General features: G+C 36.2%; 1 protein-coding gene across 2 annotated transcripts in view; it reads left to right on the plus strand.

The window, feature by feature from the left end:
- The window catches only part of AKAP6 (A-kinase anchoring protein 6), a 287417-nt gene that overhangs the window by 132971 nt on the left and 128920 nt on the right, over nucleotides 1-25526 (plus strand). Inside the window, exons 6-7 of one of the 2 annotated variants that reach the window (XM_037395841.1) lie at nucleotides 6286-6382; nucleotides 7655-7821. In XM_037395841.1, the coding sequence (XP_037251738.1) occupies nucleotides 6286-6382; nucleotides 7655-7821 (264 nt within the window). The remainder of the gene's footprint in view (nucleotides 1-6285; nucleotides 6383-7654; nucleotides 7822-25526) is intronic. The other variant, XM_037395842.1, reaches the window with a different exon arrangement.

Consider the following 25526-nt stretch of genomic DNA (forward strand, 5'->3'; position numbering starts at 1 on the left):
AACATAGATAGTGATACTGTTATTTTGCCCAGTTTTATCTGCCTACAGATGCCAATGGAAGGAATTACCCCCAGAGAAACCCAACAAATTAATCTTTTAAAGCTTTCTCATTGTTGCAGGGAGTAGAAGATGACATCTTTCCACTAGCTATCCAATTTTAAAAAGTATCTACCAGCTCCCATCAGTTACAGAAGGAAATACTGTGTGGTTCATCTAAGGAAAATGATGATCATATTCTATTAGGCATTAGAAATTTGCTTAGCAGTTGGTGATAATTGGCCCCTTGGCCATCGCTGCTGTAGGGAGGTTATGTTCTCCGTCTTAGGGAAAGAAGAAAAAGATCCTTAGTGGGTGCTGCAGCTTCAGAAGTGGATTCACCATGTTCTCCTTAGAAAGCAAAGGTAGAATGTCTGCTGTTGTGGTAAAAATAAACCTTGACTATGGAGCTTCGTAAAGCATTTCCATGGTGTTTGTGTTCTGTTTAATAGGTGGAGTGTTACTCAGAAATACAGCTTAAAAAAAAGAAGAAATTAAAAAATTCTTTATACTCACCTAGGTTTTATAGAAAATGTGATCAAAGGAGACATTTACTGGAACCATTTCACATGTAACATTTAATGCCCAGGAAAACATATCCTACTGACTTCTAATAGTGAGTAAGCTTTATATCTCTGATGAAAAATGTAAGGCTTTCCTAAGCAAGATATTCACCAATTGTTAAAAACTCAAATAGTTTGATGATCTATTTGTAGATCTGTGAAATGCACTATTTCATAGAAGATAGGATCTTTTTCCATGTACAAATTGCATATGAATACCCATTTTATATAACCATTGACCCATTAATTATGTATTTATTATTATGTCATTAGAATGCTAAATATATGACCATTTCCTTGTTAACATAAGGGCAGCTTTCACAGTAGTTATTTTTTTGATTTACTGAACGTCATTGTTAGGTAGTGTTCAGGAGTGTGAAAGTACCATATTATTACATGGCTTATTAGGTTATTAACTCGAGTATGTTGAGAGTAGACAGTGACCAGACAGAGACTTTCTGTGTGGTCAGAACTCCTCAAGGAAAAAAAAACAAACACCAAAAAACCAAACCAAACCAAAACAAAAACAACAACAACAAAAAAAACAACCAAAAACCCCACCCAAAACCCGCTATCTTTGCATAACCAAAAGTTGAATTCAGTACTTTATATCTTGGTATTTTGTCATAGCAAGCTATTGGGAGGTAACTGTGCCAGGACCAACATAGTTGCAAAAGTATATTAAGAATATCAGAACAAATTTTCAGGATCTGTTTCAAGTAATATTCCCTTTAAGAAAAATGTAATATGATAATTAAAAAAAAAACCAACATTTTTTTTTTCTTGGAGATTATTGGTATATGGCATGTATTTAGTAAATAAGTGAAACACATTTGTTGCTCCATTTTCTTGGAACTTTACTGTGAGTTGAAACTGTCTACCTATCCAAAACACAGCATGGCTGGTAATATTTGCAGGAGTTTGGTTACCCTTCCAGGATTGTCTCAGTGAAAGAATCACATGTCTTTTCTACCAGAAACTGTACCCATCACTCTAAATTTCACAATTTAATTCTATCTGTCACAGAAGGTGTTGTAATTAAATGTGCTACATTATTAGCAAAAACATACATTCAACTGTACCTAAATATAGAAGTCCCTACTTTAGTAATACTGTGGTTTTCTTGAAAAATGCAAATGACTATAGGAAATTTTAAATTAAGCTTTCTATTTAAAATTCTAAAATCATAGCTCACTTAAAGTTGAATTGTCTAAACCATTGCTCTAAAAATAAATACCCTAGAAGTGGTGATATTTTTCTCAAAGGTATTCAAACACATAAAAAAATGAACCTCAAGAAAATTAGGTCTCAGGGGTAGCCCAGTACTCCACACACACTAATAGTATGATTGACTGAGATAATTAAAATATTTATTTTAGTACATTACCTTCATCTGGCAGTAGTTGTAATCTGCTGTGTCATTTAAAGTAATCTATATTAACATATACATTTTAGGTTCACATGATACTTAGTTGCTTATTTGTGTTTCAGAGATGCAAAGTACTCTAGAAATCATTAGTCGGACACATCATGACTTAAATAAAATACATGCTTACACAAAGTCTGTGTGCCTCTGGAAACAAAAATACTCAATATTTGACTTCCCTTACTGCAGATATGAAGAGGTCAAGACCCAAGTTGTGCTTTATCACATTACAAAGATTTGTTAAGAACAGAGGGTTGCGAAACAGTGAAAGATTGTATATCAGAGCTCAATATGTACATACTGTAGGATAGCTACTCAGTAGAAGTTTCCTAAATATAAGTATCTACAGCTGTAAAATATATCCTCAGGGGAACTTCAAATAAATATTTTTTCAAATATTTTTTCTCATCCCCAGTTGCACAGGCGAATAAGATGAGAGGGCGAGATTATAATATGTTGGAAAAGTACTCTTATTTTTAGTGTGTTCAGAGCCCAGTATAGATCAGGAGGTGCCTTTTTCCCCATGGAGGTTCTTGCAGTATTGTTGCCCTATGAATCAATCAGTTTGCTAAGTGTCAGGGGACAGCTTCATTTTGTGAAGGCTGAGCTCCTTGGCCCCGTGCAGCCAACAGAAGATAGCACTCCTGGGGCTTTGTACTTACAGTTTTGGAGTCTTTATTCCTGTTTATTTACAGTTCTGTAGCTTTAACAGAACTGCATGATTCCTGCCTCACTTTTCCTTTCTTGCTAAATAAGAACAGTTGATATTTATATATAGATGCATGGTGACTGGGAAAAGTGCAGAGAACTTCATAAGGATGTTTTGCTTCTTGCAGCTTGTAAACTACATTATATACACTGTAGTGCTAGGGATGACATTAATGTGTTGTTTAAAAAGCTGCTGTCAGGCCAATGCACATGCATTTTCCATAATGTATATGTGCTCATGTGTGATATTTAGACTGCTCCATAGCTGCAAATGTGTCTGGTAAAATGGCTTTGATTAATTGACTACCCTCCTCTTCTCCTTTCCTCTCCTCAAATGCAAAGGCTCCATTCATTATCAGGGAAGATCAGAGGAGGAGGGGAGCAGAGTTCCTGGGTCGCACGCTGTTAGAGTTACAATTTTCCAGATGCCATAAGTAAACAGTAGGGAACGGGAAATATCTGGGATGGGAGAGGACCTCTATGTTTGAAGTTCCTCCTTCATTCTAAATATTTCACCTGATTTTATTTTTAGCTGTGCAAATTTGCATCTCTCCATTGTATAAACATGTAATACTTGTTACATCTTCAACTCTTCCTTTTTCATGTGTCACGTTATCAGCCCTGCGGTATGAGGAACCATGAACACCGATGCCCTGATTGAGGGCTATTCTTTCCAGCGTTCCTTGTCCATTTGTTTCTTTTTCTTATGAAATTACCACCTGTAAGGAATTATACATACATATATAATTCTAAAGCCAAAACTCACATTTCACCTACATCAACTGACAATTTCCTTTTCTTCTGTTGGTATTTAAACTTACATGAGTGGTTCCCTTCTTTTAGTGTGTGCTGGTTTTGGCTGGGATAGAGTTAATATTCCTCACAGTAGCTAGCATGGGGCTGTGTTTTAGGTTTTTGCTGAAAGCAGTGTTGATAACACAGGGGTGTTTTCGTTAATGCTGAGCAGCGCTCACACAGAGCCAAGGCTTCTTCTGCTCCTCACCCCACCCCACCAGCAAGGGGCTGGCAGGGCACAAGGAGCTGGGAGGGGGCACAGCTGGGACGGCTGGCCCCAACTGACCGAAGGGACATTCCACACCATATGGCATCATGCTCAGCATATGAAGCTGGGTGAATAAGAAGGAAGGGGGGGAATGTTCAGAGTGATGGTGTTTGTCTTCCCAAATAACTGTTGAGTGATGGAGCCCGGCTTTCCTGGAGGTGGCTGAACACCTGCCTGCCGATGGGAGGTGGTGAATGAATTCCTTCTTTTGCTTTACTTGTGTGTCTGGCTTTTGCTTTCCCTATTACACTGTCTTTATCTCAACTCACGAGTTTTCTCATTTTTACTCTTCTGCTTCTCTCCCCCATCCTGCCCGGGGGGAAATGAGTGAGTGGCTGCATGGGGCTTAGTCTCTGGCTAGGGTTAAACCACAACGTGGCGGCTCTGTGCTGTTAAGAGTTTATTTCTGCTAAATTTCATGTATGTTCACAGTATTTGTGCCACACATGATTTAGCCTTAAAATCAGAATTTTGCACAAGGAGAATATTGCTAGTCAAATCCCAGAAGTTTGGCCCCATCTTTATTCATCATATTTTGCTTCTTCAGTTTAACATTATTACTGGTTAATAGGTGCACCTGAAAATCAAGCTGTATTGTAGTATCTGGTGCGTTATGTTAAATGAATCTTTTCTAGGACACCAAGCCTCTTTTTTTTTCCCTAATGAAAAAGAATACCTCATCTTTTCCAATTTTCCTATCAAACACATCCACATCATCTCGAGACACTGCCACATCCAGCTGCATCTATACTCAACTTCAATTATATGAAATTACACAACCTACTCTCAGGTCCTTTAGGTTCTCTTTTGCTGTGTGAGGCACACGCATAGTGCATTTCCTGTGAAGTGCATGATTACAAACTATTCAGTACAAGCCTGTTTTAAGTAAACAGAAAATTAAATATTGTCAATGCTTGTTCAGACATGCTCTTACGAAGGAAAAAGAACTTCTAGATTTGAGTTCATAAAACTCTAGATTTAAGAAAGGGCCAGACGTAAACTAGGCATCCTTTCTCCTTCTTAACTTCTCTCGGGGCTGCCCCAGTTGTTCAACAGCTGGTACGAAACAATGTATTCAGATGCCCATCCAAGGAAAATTGGACTAGGCAAAATGCTGAAGGTAGCAAAATTCTTGTTTATTGCTCTATTTGAATGGAGAATTCTTAAAAATATTCTGTCACTAAGTGTGAGGTACACTGTTGCCTGAGACTCTTAGTCTGCCTGAGCAAGATGCCTCTTTCAACCATGACAAATACAGTAAAAGAACATCACTTTTTTACAGTTCAGGCAATATTATTTTCTGCTACACCAATCAGCCTGACTACAGAAGTTAGGAAAGAAAGGAAATGGTTGCTTCCCTAAGAAATGAAGGCTTTTGAGTATTTTGTGGTGGCTGCTACTTCAGTACTAACATAGTCACTAGTATTTGGAGACATTTTATAAATAAGTTTTATAAAACCCAGAAGCTGCGAATGTACTCTTGCAGTCTCCTTTCATCTCTTTCATCATCTACTTAACTCATTCCCAAGAGAAGGCAAAACAGTTTTCTTCCAAGGGGTCAAATATTGTTTTCATTCATTCCATAGACATTTCAAAGGGAACAAGAGTTGCGTGTGTGTGTGTGTGTTCAGGGCTGCACATGGTTTATGATTAAATACAGCAAGTACCCCTTTCTTTATTGTATTGTGTTTCTCTTTCTTACACACAAGTACGAGTGAGAAGCTCTGGCAAATAATTCACAAATTTATCCAAGTTATTGGTAGTGTATGAAATGGCATAACATATAGTACTGGATCATGTTTCCAGTTCCTTTCTTTATCACTAGATTTTAATGCAATTTGTAAAAATAAAAATTAAATTAAAAAAAGAAACAAAATATTTTAATCACTGTTAAAGCGGAGATCCTTTGTAAACTAGTAAAAATATTCGTGAAAAAAGGATGAAAAATACTTGCTTTGCAAATTAAGAATGCAGAGATCTAAAGCAGTCTGATTTGTTCTTTGAAAACGGATACGAGAGAAACTCAGAAACACAATATTAATAGTTTTGTATGAGTGCGCATAAGGCCAATATATTCAATGCTGTAATTTTTTATGGTTTCATAAATAGTGCTATCACCAACATTTCAAAGAAATCTGAAAAATACAGAGCTCATATGTGGTAGCATAAATTTAGTGTATTTTATAGAACACTGTTACTCCAGATATAGCCTACGGGTTGTGACTTTTCATAAAACCTAATGAATTTCTAGATTTGTCAGCTGTTTCAACACAGATGCACTTTGCTGATCTAATGGAAACATTTTGAGCCCAGATCCAAAATATCAATAGCTTTTAGTATCGCAAATTAGTTTGGCTATTGGGTAAATAGGGATGTGGTTCTTGATAAAAAGCAGCAAGTAATTTTGTACGTGTGTTTTATGATAACTGCCTCTCCAATGTCTGATACTGAGATTTTTCCTCTTTTTTTTTCTTCTCTTTTTTTTGCAGAGTTTTAAGTTGAATGTAGATAGCCACTGTGCTTTAAAAGAAGCAGTGGTAGAAGAGGGACGTCAACTTCTTGAGCTTATTGTATCTCACAAATCAGGTAAATCCTTCTGAAATATTGCAAGTCTTTATGTCTCCAGACTATTAAAGAATGAAGAAGCATTGCTGTAAATTACTGCATATATTCACTTCCTTATGTATTATTAATATTTACATTATCAGATTGACCTTCAAGATTTATAAATGTTTCATATACTGCATACAATGCAGTGATACTTATAAAATGAAATACTGCCTGCAAATAGTCTGTTCATTTTATTTTGGTCTTGCTGCTCAGCTGAGTTTCAATTGAAATCACATCACTGAAAACTTCACACTGACACATTCTTTGATGTAGGTGCTATGGAAATAACATTAAGATAATGAATTAGGATTTCAAATATATATATATTTTTACATACTCTGCATGGATAATTGCATTGGTAAAGCTTTATTTTGCCACTTAAACTAATTCTTACATTGATTTTAATATATTTATGAGGAATAAATTAAAAATACCTTTTTCCCTTGGTTAGGCTTGTCTTCTGCAGAGGCCTTAAATCGAGAGGAGGAGGAGAGATATGCTTATTTCCCTATCTCTATCCCCACCACCCCCTATATTTTTAGGTGTTTGTGTGACTTGTATGATAGTAGGGTTTTAATCAGCATATACTGATAGGGAATGTCATCTTAATTTTGGCCTATTTGACATGCTTTTCGTCCTGGTTGAAGTTATCCTTTGGTCTACTGTTTTCTGCTCATGTGCTTCTATTGTTTCTGATCATGTGCCTCTTTCACATTGTGCCTCTATTGTTTCACAGCATCAGACATCTGTGTAATGTGAAAGCTATAGGAAATTAGTGACTTCTATGTATAGTTCCAAAAAGGTATAGAAACCATAACAGAGAAGGGTAGTGCATGTCATCATATACTTAGGAAACGATAATGTGTAAACTGCAGATAATATTTACAAAAAATGTATTCTGAAGATTCTGAAATGTTTTGAAATAAAGACTAGATATTAGAGGTTCAGACTACCAGAGCATTCCCTACTGCATAGGAATCACAGTTTATGTGGGATTTTCCTTTTCTTGAAATCATCAGCTGAAACATAATCAGAATTTAACCTGATGGCCAAAAGAAATGTTTTTACCATATAGCACTGTTGTGCAGTATGAACAAAGGTAATGCTTGAATTTATTGCTGAGAAAATACATTAAAATCCGTGGTGCAATTATTCTTTTAAATATCCTGCTAATTCTTTGAATAAAGAATAATATTTAAAGATGCAGTTGAGTTTACAGCTTTAACTCTTTTCCCCTTCATTGTGGAGAAGGACTGAAGGACATGCTGCAGATGATTGCAAGTCAATGGAAGGAACTACAGAGGCAAATCAAACGGCAACACAGCTGGATTCTTAGGGCTCTGGATATCATCAAAGCAGAGATACTGGCTACTGATGTGTCTGTAGAGAATGAGGAAGGGACTGGGAGCCCTAAGGTAAGTGGCTTGAAGTTTGCCTTATTTCCTCTTATTTCTGTCTTCTTTTGAACTAGGCACCACTGAAGTTTTCTTTCTTTTCATTTCTACTGGGTAAACTTTTTTTTAATAAACAAAATGAAATGCCTTACTCTGAAACAATAAAAAATCTTAGAACTTTCAAGTTTTCCAGGAAGACCTGTCTCACTGTGTGTGTAGAGGGGCATGGGGGGGAACATAAAACATTTAGTAAACAAAACATAAAGCATCTTTAACATGAATAATCAGAATGGTTTTAAATTGTTTTGTTGCAACTATAAATCACTATAATCAGTGCAATCACTCAGCTCTGACATCCATTAGCCGCTTGGTTACAGCAAATTAACAAAGAAGAGAGAAAGTGATTCATTATCTCATTCCTGTTAATGACTATCAGATGCATTGCTTAATTAGGGGATGGCCATTGTAGTGGGAAGAAGGTCATATGCCTTTTCACAAATCTTTTTGCTCTGAGTTTAAGTCCTCTGTAATAGTGCATGTGTTAAATACAACAAGTACTTTAAGAATAAGGTAGTGACACCTATCATAATTGTGTGGGTATTAATTATTAAAGGGGGCTTTAGTACTTACCAGTTGCCAAACTTAATATTTGTAAGAGAATTTTGAATACAAAACATGCTTATTCAAATTGGTGCAAGTAGTGTGGGGACACTACACACAATAGGAACTACTGGCAGAGGATCCATGACCTTTCATTATCATCAGTAGTAAGCAAAGGTGGTTGGGGGAAGGTGCATTGGAGAAGTGCTGATTTTTCCAATGCATTCTAAGCAAAGAATATGCAGCAGAACAATCCAATAACGTAATGTCTTGGCATGTAGCAGGCTCAGATTTGTAGACAAATTCACAATTCCGATTTCTAGAAATAACAGAGATGTTTGTGCTGAATAGATTTTCAAATTCTGATACTAGACAATTCTTTGCATTTGTCTTTAGTGCTTCCTAGTGAACTAGTTTGTAGAGTGACTTGTCTAGGATTACATGAAATGTTCTGGTGTTTTCTTATAATAATTCTACATAGCAAGAATGTTCCTAGAGATGGTGGAGGAAGAGCCAAGGATAACAATGAAACAAAAATTCAGGAAAAGACATGTATGCAGGAGACACAACTTGAACTGATAGTCCTCATCACATGCGTGGTGGAAGGTGCTGCTGTGGCACGCAGCTCTTTAGAAAGGAGGTAGTGGAGCAACACTTGGTTTCATAGTTAGGTCTGTTAAAGTAAACAGAATAGCTCAAAGCTCAGGTTCTACCCCACCAATAGTATGACCACACTGAATAGCTTGACGCATCTATAGCCAAAAGTCTAACCACATAAAACTGGTCTAAAATTCAGCTGGATTTTGCTGTGGAAATCATGGAATCCCTAGCTTGGAGTAATTATATTCAAATATTTGCTTCAAAAGGGAGAAATGGAGGCATGTTTTATGTTGCAGTAACTTTTTCATAGAGATAGGTGGTAGGTCCTTGCCCCGTGCTTTTCATCATAGAGATAGGAGCCTGAAGCAATGCTTTTTTTGTGCCTACAGTTAAATAAAAACGCAAATAGACCAAAAAAAAAATAGACCAAACAAGAAGTATTTTCAGGTTAATTCATTAATTAAATCACATCCCTGTATGATTCTTATAAATACGGGCAATAGTGCAGTCAAATGCCATCTACCTCTTCATGCTGAAAGATTAAGTAATGTTAAAATACAGTTGGTAATATAACTGTAGGTTTCAGTTTGCATTTATTTGAAAAGCCAAAAGGAACCTGAGAAGTATAATAGAAAATCTAAAGATTATATCTAGAGGGTATTTTTCTTTTTGCCTTGTTTGAGAAGCTACAGGAACAGTGCTGGTGTTAGAAATCTGTAAAGAAATAGGAAAAGAAGAAATTTCAAAGACCCTAGGAAACTTTTCCCTTAGGACTTTCTAAACATGTTTTCATAGTGCTACAGCATCTTTTATGCAAGCAATGGAGAGTGGAAGGGAGAGAAGGACATTCTGCACTCTAGAAATACATTGTCAACATTTGTATTCAAGAATTCAGATTTTGCTTATGAAATTTTTCATTTTATTGTATATGAATCTCGTAGTGGTTCCTAGTGATTGCTGTAGAAGACTCAAGGGATTTCAAATATTTCTCTTGCCTAAGCTTTTCTAAGGTATTGCATTCTCTGTACAATCTTAGAAAAACAATTAGGTCTCCTCTTTAAGTATTTACTATAACTGTTATTCAGTCATTTTTATAAAGAAACAAATGATGACTGTATTCAGCTTAAATTGAAGGATATAAGGTTTTGCCTTCTTACCCCATTGAGAAATACCTTTAAAAATAAATGTCAGAATTGCCATGATACATTCCAACAAGTACTGATCTAACATTATGAGTAGTAAACATGACATACAATACATATGACTTCCTTTCAGAATCTTAAGACACTTAGCTAACAGTAGGGGTTTTCTCCCTGTGGAAATAGTAAGTAATATTCTAAAATATCCGGAAAATAGGATGAATGTTTGCATATGTGTATGTATCTTGTGTTTTTTCACCTTCTGGAGATGTCTGAGACCACTTGTTTTGTAACAAACTCTATAATTGGGCCACTTCTCCATCAGGAAAGGCCTACTGGAACAGTATTGCTTTCAATGAACAGTGAAGAGTGGTATTGAAAAATAAAAAGATGAACTTTCTTATCTAGTGGCTGTGTTATTGCCTGAGTATTACCCTGATCTATTTAAATCATTGTTTGGTGGAAAAGTTCTGAAGACCCCGTAAGTTAAGTGTTTAACTTATGCCCATGGCAGACATTCTCCTTCATTGAAACTTGTATGGAATACTATTCTTAGGGTCACCTGTAAGTTTTACTCCCAACATGCTTTTGGACAGTTGGTTCATTACTACAGTTTTTGGATCTGGATATTTTTGTTCTGCAAGTAAATGTTTGAAGTAAGTTTTGTTTTTTATGTAACAGTTCAGAGCAAAACATCAGAATGTAAAGGCTGGTAGGTTAAAAGGATAGCGCTGTACTTTAGAAATATATATGTAGTCTGTACTTCTGGACATGTTCCTTTCCAGAATAACTGCTGTATTACTGGAAAATATTTCTGCTTTTCCATTCCAGCTTCAGAGAAACAAGCATGAAACTGTTTAAGGCATTGGGCCTAATGCTTAGAACATTGAAATCTGACTTTGTTGTCTCAGGTGAAAAGCACTCTTGGGAAGATTGTCATAACTCTCTGATAGACTTGTCTGTCAGTGGGTTATTGATAGAAACAGTAAGGATTTAAAGAATATTAGAAGGAGAGGTGAAAATAACAAAGTAAACCTAAATCACAGAAATAATAGATGGCTCAGGATAACAGAGTTCAAAGTGGTTAAAAAAGCCTTTGTATAAAGGGAAAAAGAAAACCAGTCTATTTTCCTCTTGATGTGTAATTAAGCATCCCACACGTCAAGGATCATCTCCCACTCAATTGCACATAATTTTACAGTTTTACAGCCATTCTAAATAAATGGTCTTCAGTACATAGAAAAGTGATTTTCATGAAAAAAAATAAAACTTGGTGAAGCTGTTTAATATCTACCTCAGTTTGAGATTCTGGGAGCACTCCTTGACAGACAGTTTTATAGTGGCACTGGTCTCAGACCTAACTCGTGGACTTAGCACTGCAGTCCAGAACAATTGCATCCTGTTTGACATTTTAATATGAGGATGAATCTGTGAAATGGACAAGACAGACCAAAGGTTAGAGAATGGTAACAGTCCGTCCTTTATTACTTCAGACTTGTAATGTCCTGGCCATCATATCATGCTGCTACGACTACAACATTTAGATTAATATGTTGATACAAAAGGAATATACAAATGAAGTGTTTTGGCATCTTTGTGATCAGTGCAGAAAAATATCATATTTGTGAGTCGACATTTTGCTTTTTCTCAGTGTCTTTTATCAGCTCTAGATTTCTAATCTGCAGACATCAGTATGATGCATGTGCTGTAATATAAAAGCCAACACACTGGTATTTCTTCTGATGTCTTCCATTATTTAAAAACAGGCAAAGTCTGTATTGGGACAGTCTTAAATATTGTCAACAGATAACAGAGAGTTAGTTGCATCTAGGCAGGAATAGCATATGCTAGAGGGATCATTTTACTTGGGTTGCTGGAGTTTCTTAAGTCACAGAAGAATTCTGAAACTTCACACCTCAAACTGAATTTATTTATTTTACAGTCTCTCTTTCTCTGTCTTCTACATGCACAAACTCAGTGTCAGACACATGCGTTCAATCCTACGTCTCATGTTCTTAATATTGTGGAATAAAATGTCAAATAAATAGCCATCACTTCGTCAGTAACAATTTGAAAAATAATAAAATGAAAATCAGACTTCCATCTCTGACATGGTACAGACATATGGAAAGGGAACCTCATCTGGTGGTACACATGCCATGCGGTTATCTCATGGCTTAATCAAGTCTTTTCTTGGAAAAGAAATGTACAAGGAAAGTTTGTGCTTTATTTTTTTTCTCTAATGTGTCCATAATGAGCCACATTCCCATCTAGACATGAGAGAGCTTTATGCTGTGAATACAACACCTTATAGATCAGACATTAAAGTTAAATTCCAACCACCTTTATCCAGGCTTACTTCCAGTATCAGTAATTACCATCTGCTGTCTTAATTCTTTGCAGTTTCAGCTGAATGTATTAGTCTCTTCTGTTCAGAACAACTGGATAGTGCTGGGCACAGTTAAATAGTTACTACTTTTCACTGGTGAATAAATTTCCTTATAATACCTTACAAAGTATTTACAAATTATTTCTGTGCTGAAAAGTATTACTGCAAGTCTGTAGCTCACCATTCGCTACTGCAAAAGGTGGTAATAGGGGAAGTGATTTCCTGTAATTAGAACAGAAGGTTTTGCTATGTTGCCATTGCGGCATAGTCTTAAATTGTTGAATATTTAAAATGCTGTCTGTACATAAATAGTATTATTGTGCCTAACAGCTGAACAGTTTAAAATCATACATGTGACATTTCAATTCTGAATCTTTTGTAACTTTGGAAGTCTTGACTAAAGATATTGTGATCTCACTCTTGAGTAGAAATGATGCTGTTAATTCTGCCCTACTCAGAAAAAAAATGCATTGACAGTTATTATTTTGCTTGGATTTAGGTATTTTAGTATGTGACATTACAGTATTCTTGATGTGTCAGCCTCTATGGTGGGGTTGGATGAGTTGGTCAAATGGATAGAAAGGGTAGTGGTATTTCCAAAATCCTTCTGTAAATTGATAGACAAAATTTTGGTTTTGTGAGGAATAAGCCTGTCTATTAGTGTTTTTACTGGAGCATGTGAAACACAACTGAGTTCTTTTTATATTAGTTGTTATCCAAATACGGGATTGAAAATGTCCATTAAGAATTTCCAAGCTAGTCAAAACAAGCTATGTTGGTGTAACAATGAAAAGAACCTAAGAAACAAGAAGGAATATTTGTGTCTTTTAGTGCAGCTAGACACTTCTGCTTCCTCAGTTTGCTAGTTTTTAATACCTTGCTTTATAAGTTAAGTATTTTTAATCTTACAGACATCACCTAGAATGTGCACAGACCTAGCCATCATTGTAACATAAAGTATCTTCAGGAAGGATTTGAGAGGTGAAACCATAATTTACACACCATTTTACAGTGGATGAATAAAAGGAAACAGAAGGGTGTTTTAGATTGTGTAGTAGCACAAGCCGGCATTGGTAAAAGGACAGCCTGCATATGGAAAATTGAATGGGACTGACTTATAGTGAGTCTTGTAGAAACAAGAAATACAGATAAATGGAATCTACTGAAGGGTATCAAAGATGTGATCATGACAACTGGGCAGAAAATCTTTTTTGAAAGTATTGTACTAGACTGAGAATTAGTTGGAAAATTTTACGTGAGAACTGTAGTATAGAGAGAAAGAAAACACAGAACTTTAGTACTTTTTAGTACCTTTCTGGTATGGGGGTTTTAATCGGCAAAATCTGTGCCTTGCCAAGGAAGTGCCTTTCTTTGTCACATTTCGAAGAACAATTTTCTTGAGATAAGCAGAAGCTTTCAAAAACCCATGCAAAGACAAGGTAGCCATGTAATCTTCTATGTATAGAAAGTTTCCTTTAAGTTTCTAAGTGAGTGCAATCTTAAATTTATAAATTCTATACAGAATAATATTCACAGAATGCCTCGGCTTCATCATAAAACTGCTAAGATTCTTCTGTCTTGTCTTTTGTGTCTATCCTAGAGTAAAGGAATTATGTAGTTGAACAAGTTCTTGCTTAGTTAAAAGGCTTTAAATGAGCAAGTAATTTTGGGGTGAAAGATTGTAAATTTCAAAGCTCATAAAAGTTGAATTTTTAGGATCATTAGACCAAGGTCTTTTTCACAAACATAGGCACAAGCAAACTGAACCTTAAAACCTTCCCTTTGTCAGCTCTTTTAGAAGGGCTTTCTCCCCACCACACCCTGAGCAGGTGTCTGAACTATTGTTCTTTTTCTGGAGGAAGAGTGTTATATTCCAGCTGGCTTTTCAGAAGGATTTACACAGCTGAGATCTTCCAGGAAAATGCTGTTAATCAAATCATGTCCTTGGTAGCCTCATCACGTTGTGCCCCTGTAAGCCTGCTGTGGACCGTGCCAGTGGGCTGCTTCACAGGAAAAGAGATGGTGTGGTTCTTTCCCACTGCCTTCCTCACCACTGGCTGGAAATCCACAGCCTGCACTACTGAGGCCACCTGGGATGAATCTCACCCATTGTTTTGGTGGGAGTATGTTGTGATAATAACTACATTTTTCAATGGCTGAAGTGCAGCATTATGCAGGTGTGCTTGTAAATGGATTAGTAACACTTTACCATTGCTTTTAGAAGTCATTTTTAGTTGATAGAAGAATTTAAAAGTTATGTATCTGGGAGAGCTGTATTTTGAAAATGTTTCTTTTGTTCAAATAATTGCAGATTTTTTTTTCTGTATGATTGAAAGCAAAAAAATTTGAGGTGCCCCAAAAAAGATTTAGGGCTCTTGAATGTACAGTCAGCTTCCACATGGTAGATTCACTGGTATTTACTGGAAGATGTTTCTCCCAAGTTGTTAACTGTATGACTTTTAGTGAGCAGGAGGAACAGTTTTGTGTTTAATTCAGAGCCCCGCTTCACGGAGAAAGGAATGAAACTAAGCAGACCGTGCTTGGACTGCAATAAGACAAATGAATACGAGCGCCATCCTCTTTCTTTCATTCTTTTCTTTCATGTTACATAAGCCCTCTTAAAACTTCTCTATATCACAACTTAACTAAATATCTTGCTAGTTTTCAATGATACTATGTCCCTGAAGTCTTAGTTAAGCAAACCTGGGTCCCATTTTAGTTCTCAGATTGTTTTCTCATATATCCATCAACCTCCTTGCATATTTGCTGCAAATTCTGTATGACAATATTGTTTTCATGGTATCTAAAATAATTTTGATACTCTTTAACAAGCCAGATTTCTAAAACAGTAGCAAAGCTCCTCATTTTTTTCCAGTGAATCTAAAAGTAACCTTATCTTTGGTTTATTGAGCTCACTAGCAAGTATAAAATGCAGAGTACTGTACTTTAAAAGTCGTATTTTTGCAGCTAAGTTGCATCTACTATTAAGCACAATGTTAAATCCTGTTATAAAACATAGGTATGTATTTAAACCAATATATTCTGATATTTCCTACAAAAATATTAAAAGTCATATTCTAACTGAAGATGTGAACAAGGACTCCAAGGTATCTGTGGTACTTATAGTATGCTTCTATAATTTTCACACCTTAGTGATTCTAGATAGTGTATATTGATGACTTTTGGCAACTGTAGGCTCTTTAACAGCCATCACTGTTAATAGAAACAGTTACACTTAAACAGTTAGCAAAGAAATTATGATTTTTTACTTTAAGAATAAGGAAAGCTACTTTCTATTAAAACATAGATCAAGTTCAGTTTGAAAGATGTTTTAAATCTAAATCACTCCACTGAGAACAAGTGCAGACTGAGAACTTGATGAGAACTGATATTTAAACTGACATACGCCCAAGGGGCAAATTTTATCATAATGCTATTTGAATCTTTGAACGCTATTATCTGAAACTCTGAAAGTATGTTAGGCTATTGTAACTTCGCATGCATAACTGGACAACTCCGACATTTTATTTAGACAAAAATCCCAGTTGGGCTTGGCCTGTATTTGAAAATACAAAGACAAGAGTGTAATTTGTGTATGTATTCATATGAACACATTTATCTTAAGTGACTTAAACTAAGTATTAACCACTCAAAGGCCTTGATTTTCTATTTTGCCAGTATCTGTTCATTCTGCTTTCTCTATACAATTCTATTTATGCATTTTTGTTCTGTTAGTTTTAATAGAATGTATTTTCAGCAGTGAATATTGGTAGAAGGCTGTTCTTATTCATGTCTGCTTATTGTTTCACATGCTTCTCAGATTTCCAGAGAAATCCACATTTAATAAGTGTTTAGTAACATGCACATACAAATATACAGATTCATTTTACTGAAAACTGGACATCTCCCACTTCAAAGCAGAAATTTCTAGGATAGGCTGTTGGAGCTATTACTTCTCTTTTTCCTGTGTGGGCTCAGAATCCGGTGTGCCACTTCAAGTTTTTACAGCCACAGGAGAAACAGCTTTTTTCTTTATTTATTTTTTTGAGTTTGAATTCAGAAATAAGCAAGTGAAAAGAAGGAATACTAGCTGACTGAAAAGTCTTGGTGGAACAAGTTTGTGGTTGGCTTTGTAGATAGTGATCACTAACAAAGCAAATTATTTGAAATTCAGATCTTTTCAGTTAACTTTCCTTCCTCATTTCTTATCCCTGCTCCATTGCCCTCCATGCCATCTGTTGCTCTTCAGAATAGTTAAGGATTTCACCAGGATCACAAGCGAAACAAAGTACAGGAGCGTGTGGGGAGACTCTTCTCACAGGGTTCACTGCGTGGTCAGACCCAGATGGAAGGGCAGTAGGACTGAAAGCTGGTACTCTATGGACATTGTAGCTAAATTGCAAACAAAATTGGTTCTGGTCAGCTCAAACAATAGAGTTTGAATGTGTGTTCTACCCACGTGTTGTTTACCAGTCATCACAATGATAAATATTTTGGATTGTTTAGATAATGTGGCATAAGAGTTAGAGGTTGGGCTTACAGGGCTCTCTTTGACTATCTCCACTAGCCTATTTTGCCTTTTCTAGCTCTGGTAGTAACAACACAGAATCACTTCATGCTTATCCTGATTACCTCTGGTAGTGCAGGCTTCAGTGGAGTAAACTCAGCTTGCCTCCTGTACTGAGGTGCTTTCTTATTTTTGTTGCTAAACTGTTCCCACCATGTTTTGCTTGCACAAAAATCATGTTTAAAAATCTAGCTTTTCCCTTTTCACATAGTCTCCTGAAAATCCTATACTTTAAAAATGGCAGCTTAATGTGGATGCTATTGCCAATTGTCATTACTGAAGATTGTTGCTTCTGTTAATAGCATTCGATCTTTGTCATTTTATTAAAATTATATTACTGCTCTGAAAACAAGAATTACTGCTTTATTCAATTGAAGAGTGACTGGCATGGCACTCCTCTGATCTTTAAAAAGAAATTTTACTTTCATTGTATTTGTGCATTAAATTAAGTGTTCGTATCTACAGAATAAACTAACATCTTATAAATATTACTGTGTTTAATTATCAGTTCAGTATTTGAGTTTTTGCTGTTATGGTTGATGTCTAGGAGTGATTAAATATGTAATAGAGAACAAAAGAAACATTGATGTGAACAAAGATACTATTAGATAAAGTTAAATTTTATCTTCTGCATGTTTTTATTCTTTTTAAAGTATTTTAATTACTTTTATAGTCAGTGTGATTGGGTGGCATTTCCTTTTTTTCCAATTCAGTTCCTATTTTAGTCTTTCAGAACAACATCTTCTAGCAATGATTTAATCTGTAGAATCTTTCCATTCTAGTCTCAGCTGTATGTATAAAACAGCTATTCTTCACTGGGGTAGTCACAAAAGCGAAATCAGGTAAAATAATGTATGAAGGAACAATCTAGTTGGACATTCAGCATTTTAAATCTGATTTGTTCTTAAATGTCTTGTGGCATAGTACACTTGACTACACTTAAACTTTTAGATTCAGAGTGATGTTACAGATCTTGTTAGTTTTGTATGGTAATCTATTAAAAGGCAACAGAATACCATGCTGAGTGTTGTGTCATCTAACGTCTTTATGTGTATCTACATTATGAAAAAAAAAAACACCTTTTCAGCAGAGCACTTGGTGAAACATAGGCTTACATATTAGAAGACTGCAAAAGGCTTATGGTAAAAGCATACGCAAGTTTGTATGTCAGGTCTAGTAACTTGTGGATAATATTTTTTGTAGTACTTTTCTTTTTGTATTTTGCCAGGATTTTTAATTAAGCCTTTACCACAATATCTCAGAAGGTCTTAATTTATTGATAATTATAGTTACCCAGGGTAGTGTGACTAATCTGAGAGGTATGATTGGGGCTGCATCACATTTAGAAATCTAGACTTGTTTCTTAAACACCTGGAAGTAACTACAGAAAAATATGTGTGGTAGTAGTGCACTTAGCTACATCCCATGGGCAGCTGTAAACATTAATGACAGTTAACCTAAGATGGCTTTAAATGTAAAATGGGAATTCTGACCAGGAGACAGGTGGTAGCCATATTCTTTTATAATCGCCCCATAGCATGCTTTATGAACCATCATCAGGCCAGAGAGAAAGAATAGCTCATCTGGGCATGTACACTTCATTTCTTCATCTTATTTTTCCTCTTTACAACCATGTTATAGAAAGGAGCCAGGCATTTAGCATAGAATACCTTAATCCTTGGGTTTATGAGCCCTAAGAACATCACAAATATGGTTGATACTGATAGGTCACATCATGAAAGGAAATGGTAAGAACAGAGAGAAAATTGCAAAGGAAAAAGTTCAGATCCAATTAAGTGTTCGGCACCATGTGTTCTGAAATACTATGACTTAAAGCTATGATATGCAACAGAAGTCTAGAATGGTGCATTTATGATTGTGTACATTTGAGGACTGTCATTTCAGTTTGGAGGAGAGGTGCAAGAAGTAGGTGACTGAGGTCAGCTTGTCTTTTCTGTACTTGCTGTTGGTTTGGCAAGTTTTCCTGGAGACCGCAAGGATGTTAAGTACAAGTATTAACCTGTACAGGCTGCCCTTCCTATCTTAGATTTGAGGTGCAAGGGTTTAGAGCACTGTATAATAACCCAGTACTATTAGGACAGCAAAATATAAAGAGGAATGGAAGAAAATAGGACCAGTTTCTATTACACAAATCCTGGGTGTAGTGAGATGAAACAGCCCTAAAACAAGGAATGGAAGTAGATGCCCAGCTTTTTTCTAAATATGACAACTAATGAGTTAGTTTGTAAATTGGTGATTTTTTTTTTTTGTTATTAACAAGTCAACAATAAGGTTAGAAAGTTACTTTCATAGGTTTCTAATCTAATAAAATGTTTTTAAAATATGTTGTCTATCTGTTGGACAGGAAATGTATTAAGGAAATAAATATATTTAAGTTCATGTTTTTGCTAGTTCATTCATTTGGGCCTTGATTCTTAGTCTTTAGTATAGATATTGCATGATGCATCCATAGTTATCTCAGTGGACTTCTTCCTGACATGTACTGGTACAAAGACTTTTGTTTGTAGAGTATCAGCTAATTAAAATAAATCTAAAAGTGAACATGAAAAATGTTGATTTCCAATTCAGTGAATCCTAGCAATATTATAATGTTTGGGTTTAATTCTTGAAAAACATATTAAAATTAACTTTTCCCCCATTTACGTAATGCGTATAACTAAACTTCCTTCCTACTGTGAGACAGTTTCATTTATTGTTATTTGTAAACAGCTTAGTAAAGATGCATAGTGGATTGGTCTAGAAACTCCTTGAACAGTTTCTTTTGAAATAACACTACATACGTTAAGCTCAATTACACATCCAAACAGCCACAACACACTTTTGGTAATTTATTCATTGATTTAACATAGTACCCAGAAGAGTCATGCCTGCTGTCAATTTTGTAATATATTATGTTTTAAATATACTCATGCTCACCCATGCACGCCATTAAGGTGTGCATAAACCTGTGTTTTTCTCTCTTGACAGCTATAAATGTTTGTTATTATTACACAAAACATATGTTCATGTTGTTTTTGTCTAAATTATTCTATCTGGGGCTATAAAGTTTTAATGTTATTAGTTGCCCTTAGAATTTTAATGTTTCACTGCTGTAACCTTCTTAGGATTTCTCTGCAATTAAATAGAAACTATTTCACTACAGCCTGGAAGAACAATATATTTTATACAAATAATAAAAAAATCCTTCTTGCTCCATTTTCTTCCAGTGTAGTAAACTGTCTACTTGACAAGGTTCTATATACAGCAGTGCTACCTGTAGTATTTTCCAGAACTGAATAGAATATTGCACTTTCCTCCAGTCTCCTCATTAAGAAAAAATCTAGCTTAACCCCTTTAAGATAGGAGGTATGTCATAAGCAGTTTGCTTTGAAGGCCCTCTCCCTGTTGTTCTCTGTTGTCCCCTTTCAGCAAAGTAGCTCCATTACCGAGGAAACCTCAATCAATGTAACAGATATACTGAAAAAAGCTGGCCGTTTAGACTACATATTAGTGTAGAAAAATAATTTGAAAAAATGTCTCCCGTGTTGTCTTCTAAATAGCAGCAGTGTTGGCAATAGGAAAATGTATTACTTCCCCCTTTTCAGGTTTCAAGGCCCTTTTCTAAGGAAAGAGAGCAGATGAGAATTCGTCCAAGACGTTAAAAGATATTTACTGCTTTTAAATGAGCAAAGGACTTGTTTAGGACATTCTTTTCTGAATACTGGATTAAGGCATTATATGGACCTTTTTTCATGTATTTTGTGCCAAAATACCCTCTCATAGAGCAAGTAACGTATAACAATGACATGCAGATTTTAAATGTCTGATTTTTACTATGTTATTTCTAGCATAGCACACTGGTATTTCTTATACATTCATCAGGTATCGTTCCACAATCTGACTGTAGCTCGCTTCATGTATAGAGGAGCCAGAGGAAGCAACAGTGATCAGAACATTCAAAATAAACTGATTAGAATATACTTGCTCTGTTAAATTGATTAAGCATCTTTTAGGAAAAAAAACACCTGAATTTGTGCAAAATGGTTGAGGTACTTCAACATGAGCATTTGAATTGGAAGGTGCTTCTGGAGTCTTGTATTAAAAACTTGAAAACAAAATAACCTGCGTGACATCTTAAAGAAAGATATGGGGAAGAGGACATAGTTAATGGCATTACTAACTACTAATGCTTGGTATTTCTGAAGCACAGGATACTTAAACTTCAGAATGCCTTTTGAAAAAAAGAATATTTTTTACATTTTACAGAGAAAGAAACTGAGGCAGAGGGGTGAAGAGCCTTCCCCACAGTTTAAGGGAGTCATTAGGCCAGCTGTAATTAGAATTCAGGAGTTTTGTCTTTCAGCCTTATGTTGAGCTCACTGAACCAGTAATTCTCACACTTCTACAGTACCAAAGACCCTTTAACATTTAATGCTTCCAGGACGCTGCCAAAAAGATTTCTTTCTTTATGAAAATTAATTCTGTCCACCCAAATCTGTTTCCCTTGCTTTCTTTGCTCTTCTTTATTTGTTCTTTCATTCTGTCTTCCCTTTCACTTCTTTTATGCTCCTGAATCTTTGTCTTTTTTAATTCATTTTTCTTTTTTCCTCCTTTTGTCCACATGCTGTTAAGAGAATTAGGTCTTTTCACCCCCAACAATATTTCTTTTTGTGTCCCTCATTTTCCCTAGGTATCTCAAACCTGCCCTCAGTACTGCTCTGTCTTACAGGGCCACAATTGCTGCTCACAGTGTTTCATAGCACCCTAATTTTCAAGATTTTAATTATATCTGAAGCTTTGCCATGGGAAAGAATAAGACCACAGCCTTCTATCCGCAGAACTAAAAAAGCTTACAATAGAAAAAAATGTACCATTTGTTGAAGAATAGAGATAACAGGGAAAAAGCAGTGTGTCAAGGTACTTGGTTAAACAATAATCTCTTACAGAGCACTCATTACTGCTAAATAATTGACTGTGTTGGGAGAAAGGTTTCTATGTGAAGAGAGGTTCAAGAAGGTCAGTTATCTAGTGGTAATGACCGTAGCGGTCATTAGAGGGTATTAATGCTATTAAGAACAGAACTTTAACTTTTTATTGAAGTTTTTATTTAAATTATATTAACTTTGATTCAACTTTTAATTGAGGTGCAACCATCCAAATTCTATAGTCAGGAACCAAGAAGTAATGAACATAAAATTACATGTTCTTCTGATAGGCTGATGAGTCTTTAATATATTATCATTTCAAGAGTCCCTACAGAGCAGTTATTAGTATAAAACTATTCAGAGGTATGCTGTTAGAATGAGAGTTGGGTGACTGATTCAGGAACAAATCCCAGCTTGACCCGTAGCAAATGCAGGCGGTATATTTTTGAGTAAAAAATAACTTCTTTTCATAAATACAATTGCATGTGTTCTCAAAACTCTTGCTAAGTTAAAGCAAAAATCCTTTGATGCCTAAAAAGATCTGTCTTATAAACCTGATGCGTGGTGGCAGCCACACTGAATTGATTCTGAATTCAGTTTATAGTTCCATGCTAAGTTCAGTACTTGTTGTATAGAGAACCTCATCCTGAAGGTAAGTGGGGACAGTATCGCTGCTGTTCTTCCAGCCACACAAAATCCAGTCGGGCTGGGGCTGGGGCTCCCAGGAACCTGAAACAGCAGCTACTAGGTGGAAGGGCTGAGCTAATACATGAGTAGCCCTCCTGCTCCATCTTTCTATGTTGTCCCCTTCCCTAAGGCATATCAGGAATAGGCTGTGGAATAAGTCTGAAATGCTGGAGGGCTAGAGAAGAGGTATGAGACTGTAAAATGAACTCTCAGGGGACCAGAGGAATATCGCATATCTTGCCACCTTTTAGTCTTCTTGAAACAGAATTTTTTGTACTTGCCTTTCTAACCCGAGGACACAGTAATGTGCTTTAAAATAACAGCAGCAAAACCAACACGCTACCAGAACAAAACGCTAAACACTGTTTTGTTCACATGGAGGAATGATGAGCAGAAGAATGGCTGCTATATGATAGAAGTTAATCACATTGCCAAGTGCATGTCTGGGCAGGTGCTAAGAGACTTTAGTAAGAAAGGAACAGCGTAGCATACAGAGGATTGCAAACTGAACAGAATCCTCTATGCTGTCATGGCAACTTTTCAAGGTCCTATTTGAGAGCCAAAAGCTATACTGTGTTTATGCTATGAAAAACTGTGACATTAAAAGAGATCTAGCAGTCTTATAAAGTTGCAAAGAGAAAAGAATCTCAGGGTGAGTTATTTATAACAAAGGAGAACATGCTATCCAAAAGATTTTTTGCTGCTTTTATATTAATGCATCAAATGAAACCAATAAGGTTAAACGGTGGTTATTTGTTGTATTGTTACCGGACAGGGTTTTCTGCAGTGAGGAAAACCCAGTTACTAATACTATTAGTGTCAATTGACTTTACTACAGAAAAAATATTCTAGGTTTTGGAAATGTTCTGGGTGTTTCCAGAACTTCCAGGATGATGCTCAATTTGCAGTTCTGTTGTTCATTATATATTTCTATAGTTTCATTGTATGGAGTGATGCACAGTTCTAAGAAAGCATCTTCTGCTTCTAAAATCCTTTGAACCTTTTTGTTTTCTCATAATTACAGACTTGGGGAATACTTTAAATTGGTCTATTGCCATTTTCTTGCATGGAAATTTGCTATATGAACTGATCATGGCTCCTTTCCCATGTTAAAAGAAAAAAAAAAAGTACACCACTTTATATTTTTGGTAGGAAGCCAGGTTTTTGTCATTTAGACATGTCACATCATTATGAAAACATCATGCATCATAACACAACATAACAATGTCATTTGCTGAGATGCTGACTCCTCTTGAAAAATGGTGAAGTGGTGTGTGCATATTTCCATGCAAAGAACTACTTCAGTATTTTAGAGCGTTTTCCTGGGGCTGCCTAGTGCAGTGGTCTAATGTATTAGCCTTGTAACTGGGAGAAGATGGGTTCTAATAAGTGATGCGCAAGTCCTTGTAGTTCTGTTTCATAGGTACGTGACATTTTCAGAAAATCATAGAACAGAGTACTAAAAAACATTCCAGGAGGTCATTTAGTCCTCTCCCTTGTCCAATGCACAAACAGTTAAAGAACACATCTGAACTGTTTAAGCTGTCTGACTGTTTTCTTAAAAACAGCCGGTGGTGGGTATTCTCTAACATCCAAAACAATTTATTCCAGTGCTTAGCAAACTTGAAAGCTTTACCCTACAGTCTTGCCTAAATTTACCTCACAGCAGTTTATGCACAGTTGTTCTTGTCCTATCCCCAAAAGACACAGAGAATCGTTACTTTATTCTGTGTGGCAAGCTTTAATGTATTTGAAGATCACCATTTTGCTGTTCTGTTTCACATTGCATGGGCTTGTTCTGTCAAACTGTAAACTGAGTGTAAAACTAATAATAAATGAAAGTCAAGATAAGTCCCTTCCATGGTAAACACAAACAAACAAAGGAAGTGACATCTTCTCTGCACCCCTTGAGATTCAAACATTATCCCAATATTCTGCAGCGTGGCAGAGAGCCTTCACTGTATCAGCATTCACAAGAGGACACTTCTATCTCCCCTGGTCCATTGGTGCCAGCTCTGTTGTTTCTCACCATAAGACCAGTTCCATAATCCCTTAGACACAGTGGAAGATGAGCCTGGAAGCTGAGGCACTGCAGGAGTGTCTAAAGGCAAATGATATTTAGTCACCTGCCACCCTTCCAGTCAGGAATGTATTGTTGTTAACCTACTTACCTGATGTGGCATTTGAACTAGATTGAAGTAAAAATGTAAGAACAAATATTCGAGAAAGGTGAAATATTTAGTATGTTTAGAGAGGGCATAAATGAAGTAATAAAATAAATTACACACCTAATCTTTCTCTCTCATTCATTCAGCCTGGTCACTACTTGCTCCTTGTCAAAGTGGGAGATGGGGCCTTGTGCATGCTTTGCATCTCCCATTCAGATCTTCTAAAAGGTCTAGGCTGTTTTAATCCTTTACTCTTCAAAACTCCTATTTTCTTCTTCAGTAGGGGAGACTTTCTGGGCAACCTCTTTATTAGAACAGTTTGTTTCCCCTTTGTAACTATGTGGCCAGCAGGAGAGCACCTGAAGAGCAGCGCAGAGGAATTGCAGCCACTCCAGCCAGTAAGTCAGCTTCATCGGGGGCCCAACTTAAATGCCTTTATGCAAAGGCAGTGCACGTAGCATGGGGAATAAACAGGTGGAGTTAGAGATGCACGCACACCTGCAGGGCTGTGATCTTATTGGCATCATGGAGACTTGGTGGGATGGCTCCTATGGCTGAAGTGTTGGAATGGAAGGATACAGGCTCTTTAGGAAGGACAGGCAGGGGGAGACGAGGAAGGGATGTTGCCCTCATCTATCTGGACTTGTGCAA

The sequence above is a fragment of the Falco rusticolus genome, chromosome 7 (genome assembly GCF_015220075.1).
Source record: "Falco rusticolus isolate bFalRus1 chromosome 7, bFalRus1.pri, whole genome shotgun sequence".
Classification (NCBI taxonomy): Eukaryota; Metazoa; Chordata; class Aves; order Falconiformes; family Falconidae; genus Falco; species Falco rusticolus.